Here is a 15,252-nt window from a genome sequence, read left to right as displayed (position 1 = left end):
CATTTAAATTCAACGCATTTCTTCTAAGTAAAAATTCCCTTTTTTGGAGGAGGGTGGTGTAAGTTTAACAAAAATATTCTAGTATGGAAGTAAAGAATTTTTTTGGATGTTCAATTTTTTCATCATTTTAAACTATGCTAAAAATGCAAAGAACACGACTCTTTCAAAGTTTGTTTGACAGTGATAAAGCTTGCTTAACTACCAACGGGGTCTACAACCTTGAGTGGGATTTGACCCGCCCTATAACTCAATAATTCTATATCATTCCAATCATTTGTGTCAATATTTATTTATCTAAATGCATTATTTAGTGAATTATTGATTTTGCAATTGTATACTCATTTTCTGATCACCCTGTATGTCTACCAATTTTTGCTGACTAACCAAAGTTGTTTCATTGCAAGATACAAATAAAAAAGCATTTTCTGTGATATATTTGAGTATTTTTTAATTTTTTTATAATTTTATTTTTGTGTATGCTTTTACGCTTTGAAGTTTCAACATTTACTTATAAAGAAAATATTTTAAAATGCAAAAACATGTCAACTAAATTAACCCATAAAAATGTCAACTTCGTTCGACCATTTTTTTACTTTACGGATGTTTTCTGCTGCTTTTACTGTTTCAGTAACGTTTCTTTATTTGTACTGAAGTACCCGCACGGCGATGCAGTGCCCTTTGTTTCTATGGCAAGTTCTTCGCCTACGGTGGGTGTTTAAATAAATTTGATTAATCTATATCTATGTTTTTTGTATTTTCTATACCTATTTCCAGTTAGCGTTTTGTGTCATTCACCCTTTTACGCCAAATTGCCACCTTCGGCGGATATCTACCTATGCCAGCTATCTCCATTTTTTTATCCGTCTCTATTTATTTTAACTTATCCGAACATTTCCTAATATGAGCAAAGATCATTTAAAAAAACTGCGCTTTATTCATTTAATTAAATTGCGCAAACAAAAAACTCTCTTCTTGTTCCCCGTAGTTTGCAAAAAGGAGCGTTTGCAAAAAAAAAAAAAAAAAAAAAAAAAAATCTCACTATTTTAATGAAATGAAGTACGCAAATATGTAACGTAAAATAGATACAGCGAAACGTCCGGCGGAAGCGACCGCGCTACAGTAACTTACCCAATTAGTGTTGGTATATATTATTTTCGGGCATTGTTTAAAATCTTCAAGAAGGACATTATTGCCTCATGTATGTAAATTAGTTTCACTATATAAGAAGAGGCATTTCTGTGTTTTGTTGAGATTGAGATTCTGAATTGCTAGTATGCTGCCTTTTATTTACGCTGTAGTTGTTTTTAATAAAAATGTTACTGTTGTATAAATGCTTGATGTTTGTTTTAAACGACGAAACTGCAATTTTGGTATGTTGGAAATTTTTCCAACATTGGTCATGGACCCGACACTAAGTTTAAAAAAAGCTATGTGCTATTGACTTCAGAAGCCTTTTTGACATGGAGCTGTCAAGAATGGGGCCGAAGTGTAGTATTTAAACTGAATTTTTTCTTTTCACGTCTGAAAATGGATTTCGAGAAACAATTGCTTATTTCAAATTCCTTTCCGAAGTTAAATTCCAAAAACTATTCTACATGGAAGGTAGATATGAAAGTTCTTCTTATGGATCGGAACTGTTGGGAGTTTATAGATGGAAAACCTGAACTACCCAAGGACTGTACTGCTCAAGAGACTAGAGACTTTAATTTTAGGAAAATTCGGTCATACACTTCAATTTATCAAAGTATCGAAAGGCTGTTTCAATCTTTAATAGCACAAACTAATGATGGCAAAGAAGCATGGAATATTCTCAAAACGAACTTTGAACCAACTTCGAGAGCGAGAATAGCCGGTTTGATCGATGAATTTTATGAAATTCGGTTTAAACCAGATGAAGAAACAATTGGAATTTACTGCAAAAGACTAGTTGAAAAACGTGCTGAAGTTAAAGACGCTGGATTCGAAATTCCGGAATTACTGACTTGTTTTCAAATGATACGAAGGTTACCTGCTGAATACGAAAATCTCTTTCAGTATTTGTATCGTCTTGATGATGGAGAATTTACCGCTGACAAGCTTGAATCACAGCTGATTGCAGAATCTGGTAGAATTCAACAGAAGCAAAAAGATAACGGATTTCATCATGTAGAAAACGCATTTTCATCGGAACAGAAGCAGCTTCAGAAATTTAATGGTGAGCCAAGAACTGGTGAAACTGACTGTAAAAACAATGGAGCGGTGCAGTGTAAAGCGAAGAACCAAAATAATTCTAAAACCGAAGGAAGAAACGCAAGTGACTATCAAACGAATCAACATAGAAGAAATTACGGGAAAAACAAATTCAACAACTATCGCCGAAAGTTTCCTGATGACGAAAAGAATACGAAAGGTATGTTTTACAGCGAAGCAGAAAGTAACTCGAAGGAAGATAATTTAAAAATTCAATCAACAAGTACAAGAAAGGAACAGTTAAAATTGGACGAATTCCTCCTGGACAGTGCATCAACTTCACATTTTTGTTTTGAAAAATCATGGTTCGAAAATTATAGAAGTTTGAAATCACCCACTAAAGCTTTGATTGGTGATAAGAATTGTGAGTCCGAAGTCCTGGGAATAGGTAATATTATTTTTTACATTCAAGATAGGAATCATTTCGTGAAAGTTAAATTGTTAAATGTATATTACGCCCCTAATATGAGACGTAATTTAATCGGGGGAGCTAACTTAGATTTAGCAGGATATAGAATAAATTGGGGAAATGATAAAATGATTGTGTGTAATGAAAATAATGAATATTTTTTTACTGTAAATCGAGTTAACAAATTGTACATTGTTTATGGTTTACCTGAATGCCGCATAACTGAAATTGATAGTATTGAAAATTATCATGTTAAAGTGGATGTAAATTTAATTCATAGACGTTTCGGTCATGTTAACGTACCCTTGTTAAAAACAATGAGCAATCTTAATTGCGTAAAAGGAATAGGGGAAATTAAAGGTAATTTAAATTCTTGTGTAATTTGCAATGTAACTAAATCAACTAGACATTCCTTTAATATAAACTGATAGGTTGACGAATCGAGTTTTGGATAAGGTGTATATGGATTTATGGGGTCCCGCATCTGTTAATTCATACGGGGGAAATCGCTACTTTTTGTCAGTAATTGACGACTATTCGCGTTATGCTACAGTTTATGTAATTAAGAATAAAACTGAAGTATTCGAATGTTTCAAATTATATTTAGCAAAAGTTGAAAGAGAACAAAATGTAAAATTAAAATGTGTTAGGACAGACAATAGCTTGGAATTCTGTCCTAATCAATTTAAAGCCTTTTTAGCCAACTTGGGAATTAAAGCTGAAAGAAGTTCCACTTTTACACCTGAACAAATGGGGGTCGCAGAACGCTACAACAGAAGTGTAATGGATGGTGTTCGTTCTATGTTGCACGATAGTGGTTTGCAGGAAAAATTCTGGGCAGAAGCTTTGCATACATTTGTATATATTTCTAATCGTTGCAAACACAAAAATTCGAAAGATAAAACACCCATAGAACTTTGGACGGGATACAAACCGTCAGTTAGACATTTCAAAATAATTGGATTACTAGCTTTTGTGCATATTCCGAAAGTTAAAAGAAATAAATTACAAGCAAGAGCCCAAGTAGGTATTTTTGTTGGTTACGCAACTAGTACTAAGGGTTATAGAATCTACATTCCTTCTGACAGAAGAGTAGTAGAAACAATTCACGTGAAAATAGACGAATGTATAGGAACGGGGTTCGTGCTTCATTTGGGAAAGAAAAAATGTGTGAATACGTGATATTTAGAGACGAAGAGGATTTTACTGAACCTATTTCTTCAACCGCGAAAGCTAAAGTTGAACTTAGATCACATTCTGATGACGGAGGTGAAAAGTCACAAACACTTGAATCAATAAATTGGAAAAGAATAGAAAGACCTAGTAAAATGAGCAAACAAATTGATGTTTATTATTTCTCTCCTTCAGGGGAACGTTTGAGATCTATATACGATGCGGAAACATTTTGTGAGAGGGAAAATGTTAAATTTGACGAAGATTTTTTTAATTTTAAACCATTAAAATTAGTTAATATCAATGAGTGTTCTGAAACAAGTGAAGTTAAGTTTTCAGAGGAATCAAGTGATGGGGACGAATTTTTAGACACGGATTTTCAGGATGAAATTCACGCTGTTGAAATTCCAAAATCATTTGAGGACGTTCAAGTATCACCTGAAAAAACTGAATGGGAATCGGCAATGTCTGATGAAATTCAGATTTTGAATGAATGGGAGGTATATGAAATTGTTGATCGCCCACCTAAAGCAAAAATTATTGGTAATCGATGGGTATATTCCGTTAAAACGGATCAAAACAATAAAATAAAGCGTTTCAAGGCCAAATTGGTCATAAAAGGTCACCAAAGGCCAAATATTGATTTTAAAGAGAAATTTTCGCCAGTCATTCTTTTTTCAATTGTAAGACTTATTTATTGTATATGTATCGCATTTATGTTGGAGCCATGCACAAGTAGATGTTAAGGCTGCGTATTTATATGGTAATCTAAATGAAAAAATATATATGTATCAACCTAGGGGATTCGAAATTAAAGGTGAGGAAAATAAAGTCTGTTTGCTGAAAAAAGCAATTTACGGCCTACACCAAAGTGGTCGCGAATAGTATTTATAACTCAGCAGTATTTTGAAATCATTAGGATTTAAAAAATTAGAATGGGTTAATTGTGTTTACAAATCAAATAATAATGTGATATTATTGGCTTATGTCGATGATATCGTAATTTTTGGGGAAAATACAAATCTTGTTCAAGATGTAATTGGGTTATTACAAACTAAACATAAGGGAACTTGGTAAAGTTAAATATCTTTTATGCGTTAATTTTGAAAATTGTGCAAATAACTTTTATTTACATCAAGCAACTTACATTAACAAACTAGAGATACAATTTCGTGATTTACCGAAAAGTTATGTAAATTTGCCATTTAAAGAAGGTATAAGTTTACCAAACAAAGTTGAGTAGAAAGATATATGTGAAAATGAAATTATGAAAAAGTTTCCTTATAGGATGCCTATAGTTCTTATCTACTAGAACTAGACCTGATATTTCACTAGCTGTAAATCTGATGTCACAATTTAATAATGGTTATACCTACAATCATTGGCTGATAGTAGTAGATATATTGAATTATGTATTTCGAACAAAAAATTATAAAATTAATTTATCTAAAATTAAAGAAATTACTTTAAAAAGTTATTCTGATGCTAACTGAGGAAGTAAATTGACAAATCGATATTCCACCGGGGGATATTTAGTTTATGTTGATAAAGTACCATTTCAATGGAAATCATTTAAGCAAAAATGCATTGCATTAAGTACAATGGAGTCAGAGTTCATAACATTATCGGAAAGTGTAAAAGAGTTAATCTGGTATGCTAAAATACTTAAGGAGCTTAATTTAGTATCTACAGATTTCATACCAGAACAGTGCTGCGATAACCAAGCAGCAATATATTTTACTAAAAATCACCCAGAAAACGTAAAAACGGAACACATTGACATTAGATATCAATTCATTCGAGAGATGTTCATGAATAATGAATTTAAGCTAAAATATGTAAACTCAAAGCTCAATGAAGCTGATTTTCTTACTAAGCCATTAAGTAAAGAAACATTAAAATGGATTGTGAGTAAAATTTTTGTAATGTGTATATATATATATATATATGAACTTTATTTCAAATGCCCGATGGGGCCGATATGTTGGTATATATTATTTTCGGGCATTGTTTAAAATCTTCAAGAAGAACATTATTGCCTCATGTATGTAAATTAGTTTCACTATATAAGAAGAGGCATTTCTGTGTTTTGTTGAGATTGAGATTCTGAATTGCTAATATGCTGCCTTTTATTTTCCGCTGTAGTTGTTTTTAATAAAAATGTTACTGTTGTATAAATGCTTGATGTTTGTTTTAAACGACGAAACTGCAACTCAGCTATGTTGGAAATTTTTCCAACAATTAGCGAGCGAAATGAACTCTGGCCGATAAGCAATTGCGATTAATAAGCACGGTACATCTAGGACAAAAAAAAAGCCCCGTATCCCGTATGACAAAAGAATTCAACTCCTCAGCAGAAAAACAACACAATTAAAAAACACGGTACATCTGGGACAAAAAAGAAATCCCGTACCCCGTATGAACATGAACATATGACTGTTTCTGGAACGCCTGGAGCTTAGAGCTCCTAAATTCCCTGTATAATAAGTCTAGTAGAAAGTTTAAAAATTAAAAACGGCTAAAAATTTTAAAAATTAAAAAATAAAAGGAAATGAGTGGATAGGCCAATCACAGAAGAGGATGGCTCCTCCAACCCTGGTGGCAAAATCCCGCGTAAGAATGGGGGTCATTCGAAGATGGGAAGCCGAGGCGACAACAGAGAGCAATTTTCTCCGCGATCGCCTCAATAATTTAACTATTGAAAAGCTATCGTTTGAGAGAAGAAAAAAAAAACACTCTAGACCCCCCCCCCCTCTGATGTCAAACAACCAGTAATCATATTTTTTAACAAAATGCAATTCTTTGCAATGTAAAATATTTTGCGTAATAAGCAAATAATCCGCAACTCCATTGTTTTTCGCCAAAATCGCCAAGCGACTTTCAAATTAAAAAGAAAATCAATTAACATACGCACAATGGACTATGACAACAGCACAATAACCAAATCAAGAAACCACCGGTTCTGCTATTCAACTGCAACCGTAAGTCGATGCAAAAAAAAAAAAAAAAACGATGCAGCGAAACGTTCAATCCACGCATGACGTCACTGATAACGTCACAGAATGAAGAAACAACTTTCCCCCTACTCGCATCGGAACGAAGATAAGATGTGTCATTTTGAATTAAAAAAAAAGTTTTTAAAAAAAAAGCTGTTGCATACTTTTGAAAAAAAAAAAAATCTGAATAAGGTGAAATGTTTTGTCTGCTACATACTAAATTCTCAGAAAGAAAGCTCTCATACATTTTGTATTAATGATTTAGAAAGAATCAAACCCAAGAAAAAGCGAAAACTAAAGGGTTTTTTTCAAAATTTCATTTTTTTTTTTTAAATTTTAAGATCGCGTATGAAAAAAAATCTCTGAAGATGGAAACATGTTTTGACTACTACATAGGGTCACCCGGGGTAAAATGGGTATAAAAAACAGCATTTTTCATTTCAGTGACCCATAGCAGAAATATCATGGAATATAATTGTGTTTTTGTTGAATATTCTATACATTGTGTATTTAGGTCTAATTTGGGCATAGTTTGTGTTAACTTTTTGCTTTAAATTTAGTGCAAAGGGGTAAAATGGGTATACACCGGGGTAAAATGGGTATATGCTGTTTAAAGTTGAACTACACTAACTAATGGAGAATTTTTTTTTTTAAATTTAGTATAATTGCCTTGGAGGATAAAAACTTTAATCCAAAACAACCACAAAAAATTTTTAAAGAACCAAATTTATGAACAAAAGGCGCATTGGCAAAGACTTGCGGTTTGGCTGAGGTAGTATTTTACAACTTTGTGGTGTTTGCACAACATCAATGTCATCTATCTTGGGGAGCACATAGGATAATTTGGCAGATGATTTTGTAGCAAACTACTCAATATATTCACCTTCAGCTGAGATTTCAGTGATTAAACCTATGAATTCCACAAATTTAACAGCGGCCCTGTTAATTTTGTACTGTCCCCTGTCGCCAATTGCTGGAATTAACAACTAGGAGAACCACTAGTTTTCACTTCTACTTCATTAGTTATTTTATCAATTATTGTTAATGTTTTTTTTAATTTATTTATGTTATGTGTATTTATTTATTTTTTCTGCTTTTCTTTGTCTCTTGCCTGTTTGTGTACAATCTTGCAGCCACCTGCTCTGTAATTACAACATGTCCCACCTTTGTTTAGACTCTTATTTTTTTTTTTTTTTTTGTAAATTTTTCATTTCCTTACCAGTGCTAAAAAATGGCTGTGAACCAAGAAGTATAGAAGGAGGATTTAGTTATTCAGTACAACTTTGCTATGAGGCATAAGGATTCTGTTGTGATTGTATGTGAGGTTGTACTTAGTCGATGTTCTGGGAACGGGGTTGGTGGTTTTAAAAGGAAATTAAAAAGGCAGCATATTAGCTATCAATACTTACTATGTTTTATAATGTGTACCAATGAACCATATACATAATAAACTTACAGTAAATTACTAACCTACAGTAATCATGAACTATATATCGATACCAAACAAAAAATATAATATCTTTAAGTACTAATTGGCATAAGTTATAGTAATTAAAATACAACAAATAAATGAAGAGTAATTATTTATAAAACTTTTTAAAAACATACTTTTAGTTTAAAAGATGAATAATATCTAACATTTGTCTTGCAAAGATAATTAAGTTTTTAATCTTCATGCATTCAATGTCTTTATCTCGAAAATGTTGGCTATACCCATTTTACCCCGTGCAACTAAAAGTACTACAAAATTTTTGTAAATATTAAAATTTACTTATTTTTTGAATTTTCTGTTAGAAAAATTCTTTTTCTATCAAATCCAAATAAAAAACTTTCAAAACTCTTCCTGTAAATTTTTCTAGAAAGAAGTTTATCACTCACTATAAATGCATTGCTTTGTGTTCTGAAAAATAAAATTGTTGCTAAGCCTGGTAAATGAGTTGCTAGATTTTTTTTCCTCAAGTCAAAATGTTGCCTGATATGTAAACATTTTCATCATATATTTTTATTTTCAAAAAATGTTGTCCAGTAGAATAAAATCAAGAAAAATACAACTATACCCATTTTACCCCGGCTACCCATTTTACCCCGGGTCCCCCTACTCAATTTTCAGATAGAAATATTTAATACTTTTTGCGGGATGGGTTTACAAAAAAGTTAAACCCGGGAAAAAACGCAAAATAAAGGTTTTTTTCAAAAATTCATTAAAAAAATCAAAATTCGTTTAATCTTCAAAATTTTTTCGGTCGTCATATTTGAAATTAAATTTCCTACACTATTATACAAAAAAAAAAATTTTCTGGCGCGATTGATTGGGGTTCTGTGACGAATTGAACACAAAAAGGACAAAAAATCACATAAAACATTTAATTAAGAAATAAACTAATTAGAAATTAAGAATTTGGAATTGGAGGTGCACGGGTCCGCAGTACGTTTGATTTTTGTGCCAAGTTTCAGAGAGCTCTGAGGAGTAGGGATAAAAGGCCGGTCTTGCTGCAGCAAACAGTTCTGCGGCTCATAGCCGCCTGTGACCTGTCCGCGCGCGCCCGTGAAAGGTTACGGGGGTTTAGTTTCGGTTTCGAAACATTTTGATGCGTTTTCGGACTTTGTCGTTTTTCACAAAATAAATTTTTGTTTTAAGTCGATGGTCCCACCATCCAACCCGGTTCATTTAAACAATATACCCCATCAACATTTCTTTTTTTTTAACGTAATTAATTTGGAATACAACTTATTTGCCCATTCCTGAAATAAAAAATATACAATCAATCAAAAAAAAATCGAAGAAGGACCCTAGTAGTGTTAAAATTCCAAGTCGCATGTCGCGATTTCACTTCTACAGTCCTTAAAATGTAAAAATAAACTCACAATCTTAATTTCTTTCCCACTTCGCATTATTTCTTACCTCTTCGTGTTGCAGACTTCTTTTATTTCATAGCATTAACTTCTGAAATGAAATTTCTAACAACATGTACATTAGGGTGGGTCATCGTCCTATGGTAAAAAAAAAGAAAAAAAAAGTTTCCGATTTCCCTCGGGCAGGGCAAGAAATTAGGAGTTCACTTTTTGCCTTTGGGTTGAGTTTAAAAAACCCGTATTTAAGGAAAAAAGTCTATTTTCATTAAAAAAAAACCTGGAAAAGAGAATTACAAATATATGCAACAACTTAAGGTTGTCCGAGTATTAATCATTTATTTCCAAATCTTTTATGAAAATCGTTAATTTTCAAAATTAAAAATATTCATCTTAAAATAGCTTGAAAGACCTTACTATCTACTAGTTTTGGCATAAGTTTCCGGGACTCATGTTGGTTCTTTATTAAAGCTTCTCTTTTTGCACAATGTAGTTGATACTTGCATCAATTTTAGCTGCCATTTAACAGGGGTGCCCACTCCCATGGGGTGATGGCACCCCCCCCCCAAATACATGTTGGAAAGTACCTCCAGAGCGAGAGCCCCTCCCGAAAAAAGGTAAACAATTTATAAAATCAACCCTCTTAAAAATTTTAATCCCGCTGTCTGTGCATAACCCCCTGATGGGCACGCCTGCCTTTTAATAGCCTGTGTGCATGGCATGGCAGGCATAGTAAAAAGCTCTATTTTGCCTGAAGCAAAGAGTTGAATATCTTCTTCAGAGATTAATTTCAGTAATGGTGGATCAGACACATTTTTCCAGTCATTGAGATCAATGTTGGATTCTGCATCAAACTTAATAAGAATGTGAAAATTTTGTTGTTTGGAAGTCTATTTTGCTGAACACTACGAGCTTCTAAACAGGCTGCCAATTCACGGATGTGTTCCAAGTCTATCAGCATTGTAATAAATTAATTTTTAGCACATACGAAAACACTGTTTCTTTGGATTGCGGGACCTATTTTGCACTACAACTCAGTGGATAAATATCTAGTTGCAGTGATTTTCAGCAACTGCCGAGCCAATCTGCACATAAAGGATAACTTCTGATAGCAAACCAGATTGGAGCATAAACGTTGGCGACTTATATTGCAAGAATTATTCAATTTTCAGAAGGAGATTCCACTGAAAACACACAAACGTAGAATTCGATTAGCACAAGTTAGCCATAAAACATAAGACATTTTGCTAGGCTTTGGCTCGTGCCAGGGCAGATTTTCGTACTCTTGCGCTTCCGACAGAGTATGTTTTTCTCAATAATTTCTGAAGTGGTGGGATAAGTCCGTGAAAGCAAATTAAAGTCCACTGTATTGCTTGTAGCAGTAAATTTATGGATATAAGCATTTGTAGTTTGAAACTTGAAAAGGTCCTTTGAATTGATCCTCACTTTCCGTATCCGATTAAAGAGATGCGATGAAGTTAATGATACTAAAACTGTCTTCATTTTCTTCTTGAGGCTGAAACTGCAATTTCTTAACTCTCTCATTTTTTCCCGGCCAAATGTAGTAGTTAATATATTTGCATTTGCAAAATAAAGTGTCAAAAAGCAATTTACTAACTTGGTAAAATGATTCTGATTATTTTCTTAGTTTCAGATAGGATTTCAAAAGATTGCTGCAACATTTCAAGAGGTAGATTTTTAGCAGTAGGCAGGGAGCGTTTGACCTAATTCACACGTTTCAGCCAATTCTAAAATCCAAAATGGCAAGTGTGAATTTAAATCAGGTGCAAATTGAAAGTTTCATCACTTGTTTCTGTAAACGAAGTAACATATTTATTATTATTGCAATCTTACATGGAGCATATCCTATTTGGGTAAGGAAATCCAAACTTCAAACTCAATCCGGATGCAAAAAGACTTATCAGAATGGAATAAAATTTAACACATGTTAGTTTGAGACCATTTAGCACCTTTTAATCCCCTGCCCCTTAACATTTCAAGAAAAAAAAATGACCCACCCTAATGCATATGATTTTAGTGCACATGATCTTATTATGTAAGGTTGTAAAACATATACATTTCATTCATGACAAATTTACAACATTTAATTCAAGGTACATTTACAATATTTGGGACTTTTAGTCATAGCATCCACAGCTCTGTGGATGCTATGGGATCTTCTAGCCATCGGGTACAAACAAAGACACACCGTCGCTCTTATAAATATATATATATATATATATATATATATATATATATATATATATATATATATATATATATATATATATATATATATATATATGTATATATATATATAGATGAGTTTAAACTTTTTAGTATTTGTACATCCATATGGCTCCTAGGTGCGGAAATTGGTTAGAGTTTATTAAAAATATTCTCTTTTTTTTTCAAATTACTCTGCTGTGTTATTGTAGAATAAATATTTTAAGCTAGCTATAGAAACTTAAACTTTGATTTCAAATTAAGCACTTTTTTCCTTTGCCTCTATTTTTATTTTTGAAATAATTAATCAAAGTTACAGTCAAACATATTTTAGCTCACTGTCAATGTCATGTTTTATATATCTATATTTGGTGGAATGATAAGAATATTTTCACTGCAACAGCTCTTAAACACAACCTTAGTCCTGATCTTGTGCACACAATTACAAAAATTTTAAACACAAGCAAAAACATTTGTAAAAGAAATTTTACAACATAATTTCTTTCGTACGGTATATATATATATATATATATATATATATATATATATATATATATATATATATATATATTAAAGCCATTTAGCTGTCAGAAACATGCAAATTAGTGCAATGAAAATATTTGAATAAAAAGATTACTTTTGAAGAATGCATTAAATTTCATTCGTCCTCAGCTTCCAAAAGCATAAAACGTTAAACAAAACAACGAAAATCACTTTAAAAACTTAAGGAAAAAAACTTTATATTTCTTTCGAAAATAGAAATCATAACCAAATAACTGTAAGCTTAGACGAATGAATTACATTTCTTATCAATCCTTGCAAATTATTGGATATACAGAAATCGCCATTAAACAAATAATTTAAACTGCATATTTACCGCATCCATTTAATTTGAAACGAAACAGCTTTACCAGCTAATGTTCAATAATAACTTAAAAATAACTCGCAGCAACTTAAAAAACCTCATTTTTTACAAATAATATGTTCAGAGAAAATAGTGTTATATTAACCAACATATTTAGAGAAAAAGAAATCTGCCAGCAGTAATTGGTTTTAAACAGTAAAAACTAAAGCCGTTAAATATGAAATATTGACGCATAAACGGGATATAAATATTGTTTTATCAGCAAAAAGAAAGCTCGCATCTCCTTTAAAATATTGTTCGCTACTTTAGATGTAAAAATAAGTTTATATACTGCATTAGGCGGATAAAATTTGTTTTCATTGAAAGTATTCTACTTCTTTCCGTATTTCCTTTTTCTCCTTAAAAAGTACTTTGTGTTTTATTTAGTAATTTTATTTTCGAGATTGAAGTGTTAAGTTTATAGAGCCATAAAAATGAAATTACACTTCTCTTTGCTGCTTCGCTAGTAGTGTATTATTGGTCCACATGTCTCAAATCTCATCTTAAACATAAAATCAAAAGCTAGAAATTATAATCCTAAATTAGAATTAATGCGCAGAAAACCAACTTAACCACGTTCTAAAGTGGTAAAAAGCGTAGAAGTTTTAGCTTAAGATTTTTAATGTATGAGCTCTTTCGATGGAATGCTAAATCAAGAACGCTTAAGAATTATTTTGGACGCCTGACTAAACATTCGTAATAATCTTTTCAGAAACTGAAATTGAACCATAAAAGAAATCAGCAGTCTCAACAAGCCTTAAAAACAAAACAAAAAAAAGTAAGGATTTTTTAAAAGTATTATAAAATTAATCTATAGTTTATCACGGCTGCTTTCATTAAATAAGATTACAATATATTTTATTAATTACTCTTTCAGAACATACAAACCTCTTGTATAATACACGGTCCTCTTAAAAATGTACAACCTCTTGTATAATACACTGTTCTCTTATGGAATGTACAAACTCTTGTATAATACACGATCCTCTTATAGAAAATGCGTTTAAAACTGAGGGCCGCGCAGTTCCTATGTGCAAGGTCGTGCGACGCACGGAGCTAAAAAGACGATGAACTCTACCGATCGAAAATGCTCCAAATGAAGGGGGGAAAATCCAACTAAAAAATGTAAAATAGAATTCTTCATTATATCTAATGGTGACGGTGAAATTGTACAGATAATGAAACAATTATTACGTTTCGCTGAAAATCTAAAAGGAAAAAGTATTGACTTGTGTCTAAACATGCTATTCAAAAGCGCAATCTTTTTCCCTGAAAACAAGTGACTTAAATTGATGCATGTATTAGTATTTTCCTTCTTTTGTGGAGCCGTGAATTCTATTTCGGTATGTCTATAGTACACAAGGTTGAGCATACGAGGTGCAAGAAATTTACTATTCCCCCATTTTGGTTCTTGCGATGAATATCTTGTAATAGAATTTGTGCATTTATAGTCTTTTTGTGATTTTTAACTCGCATTAATTCCATTGCTTCATGCTATAATACATAAAAAAATACAGGAAGCATACCATTGCATAATATTTAGATGTGCGTAATATTTAGAAATTGTAGACAGTAACCTTTTAGACCCGAAAAGAGACGACTTGACCTTAATTACTCGATTCTCCTCCCAACCTCTTATTATTTCCTCAACTATTTGTCCATTAAATTTAACCCATTTTCGGCCAAAGGTGCGTATACGCACCATTTCAGTAAAGAATTTTTAATTAACGCTGTTTCTTATATTTTTTACAACTGTAATTTTTATGCTATTTTAAAAGGTTTCGAAGGCATCTATAAAATAATAGTTATTCATTTGGAGCAAGCACTTTCTTTAGAGAAATTTTCAAAATATGCTTGTTTTTTACCTTGAAACGTCGACTGTCAAATTCGACTTTTTGAAATTGTATAATTAATCCACTTGAGATTAATCACACGTTCTTATAATGGGTTAAAGTTGTAAATTCTACAGATAAAATAAAAAAAAAATAATGTCATAAAAAATCTTATAAATCGTTATTCAGATTTAATGGTGCGTAAACGCACCATTAAATATGAATAATACGCAAAAATTGAAAACCTAGTTTTCATGCAAGGAATCGTACTTTTTCTTCCTCTTTCCTTTTTTTTTTTTTTTTTTGTTGCAAATTGTTGTTATCTCATTTAATTTTTTTAAAAGATGTGTCTAAATCATTTGTCTTAATAGATTTGTCTTTTTTTTTTCCAAAAAAATATGCTAAAGCCAATAATAGTCACGATTTCCAATTTTCAGCAACCGAATTGAGAAGATTTTTAGGCATACTAATTCTTTCTGGATACCATTCTCTCCCAAAAGTAGATATGTACTGGTCTCTTGATGAGGATAAAGGACTGCCATTAATTTGGAAAAGCACGAGTCGAATCAGATTTTAAAACATAAAACAAAATACCCATTTATCCGATAACTCTTGCCTTGATAAAACAGACAA

At 31.9% G+C, this 15,252-nt stretch overlaps 1 protein-coding gene across 1 annotated transcript; it reads left to right on the top strand.

Annotated features, from left to right (window-relative positions):
* Nucleotides 1-1,608: 1,608 nt before the first annotated feature.
* Nucleotides 1,609-7,327, top strand: LOC129223124 (uncharacterized). The gene is made up of 4 exons (XM_054857690.1): nt 1,609-2,998; nt 3,246-3,661; nt 3,727-4,365; nt 7,322-7,327. The coding sequence occupies exons 1-4, from the start codon at nt 1,609-1,611 to the stop codon at nt 7,325-7,327; spliced, it is 2,451 nt and encodes an 816-aa protein (XP_054713665.1).
* Nucleotides 7,328-15,252: the final 7,925 nt, after the last annotated feature.

Source organism: Uloborus diversus, chromosome 5 (assembly GCF_026930045.1).
Source record: "Uloborus diversus isolate 005 chromosome 5, Udiv.v.3.1, whole genome shotgun sequence".
NCBI lineage: Eukaryota > Metazoa > Arthropoda > Arachnida > Araneae > Uloboridae > Uloborus > Uloborus diversus.
This window is presented reverse-complemented; position numbering and strand designations above follow the sequence as displayed.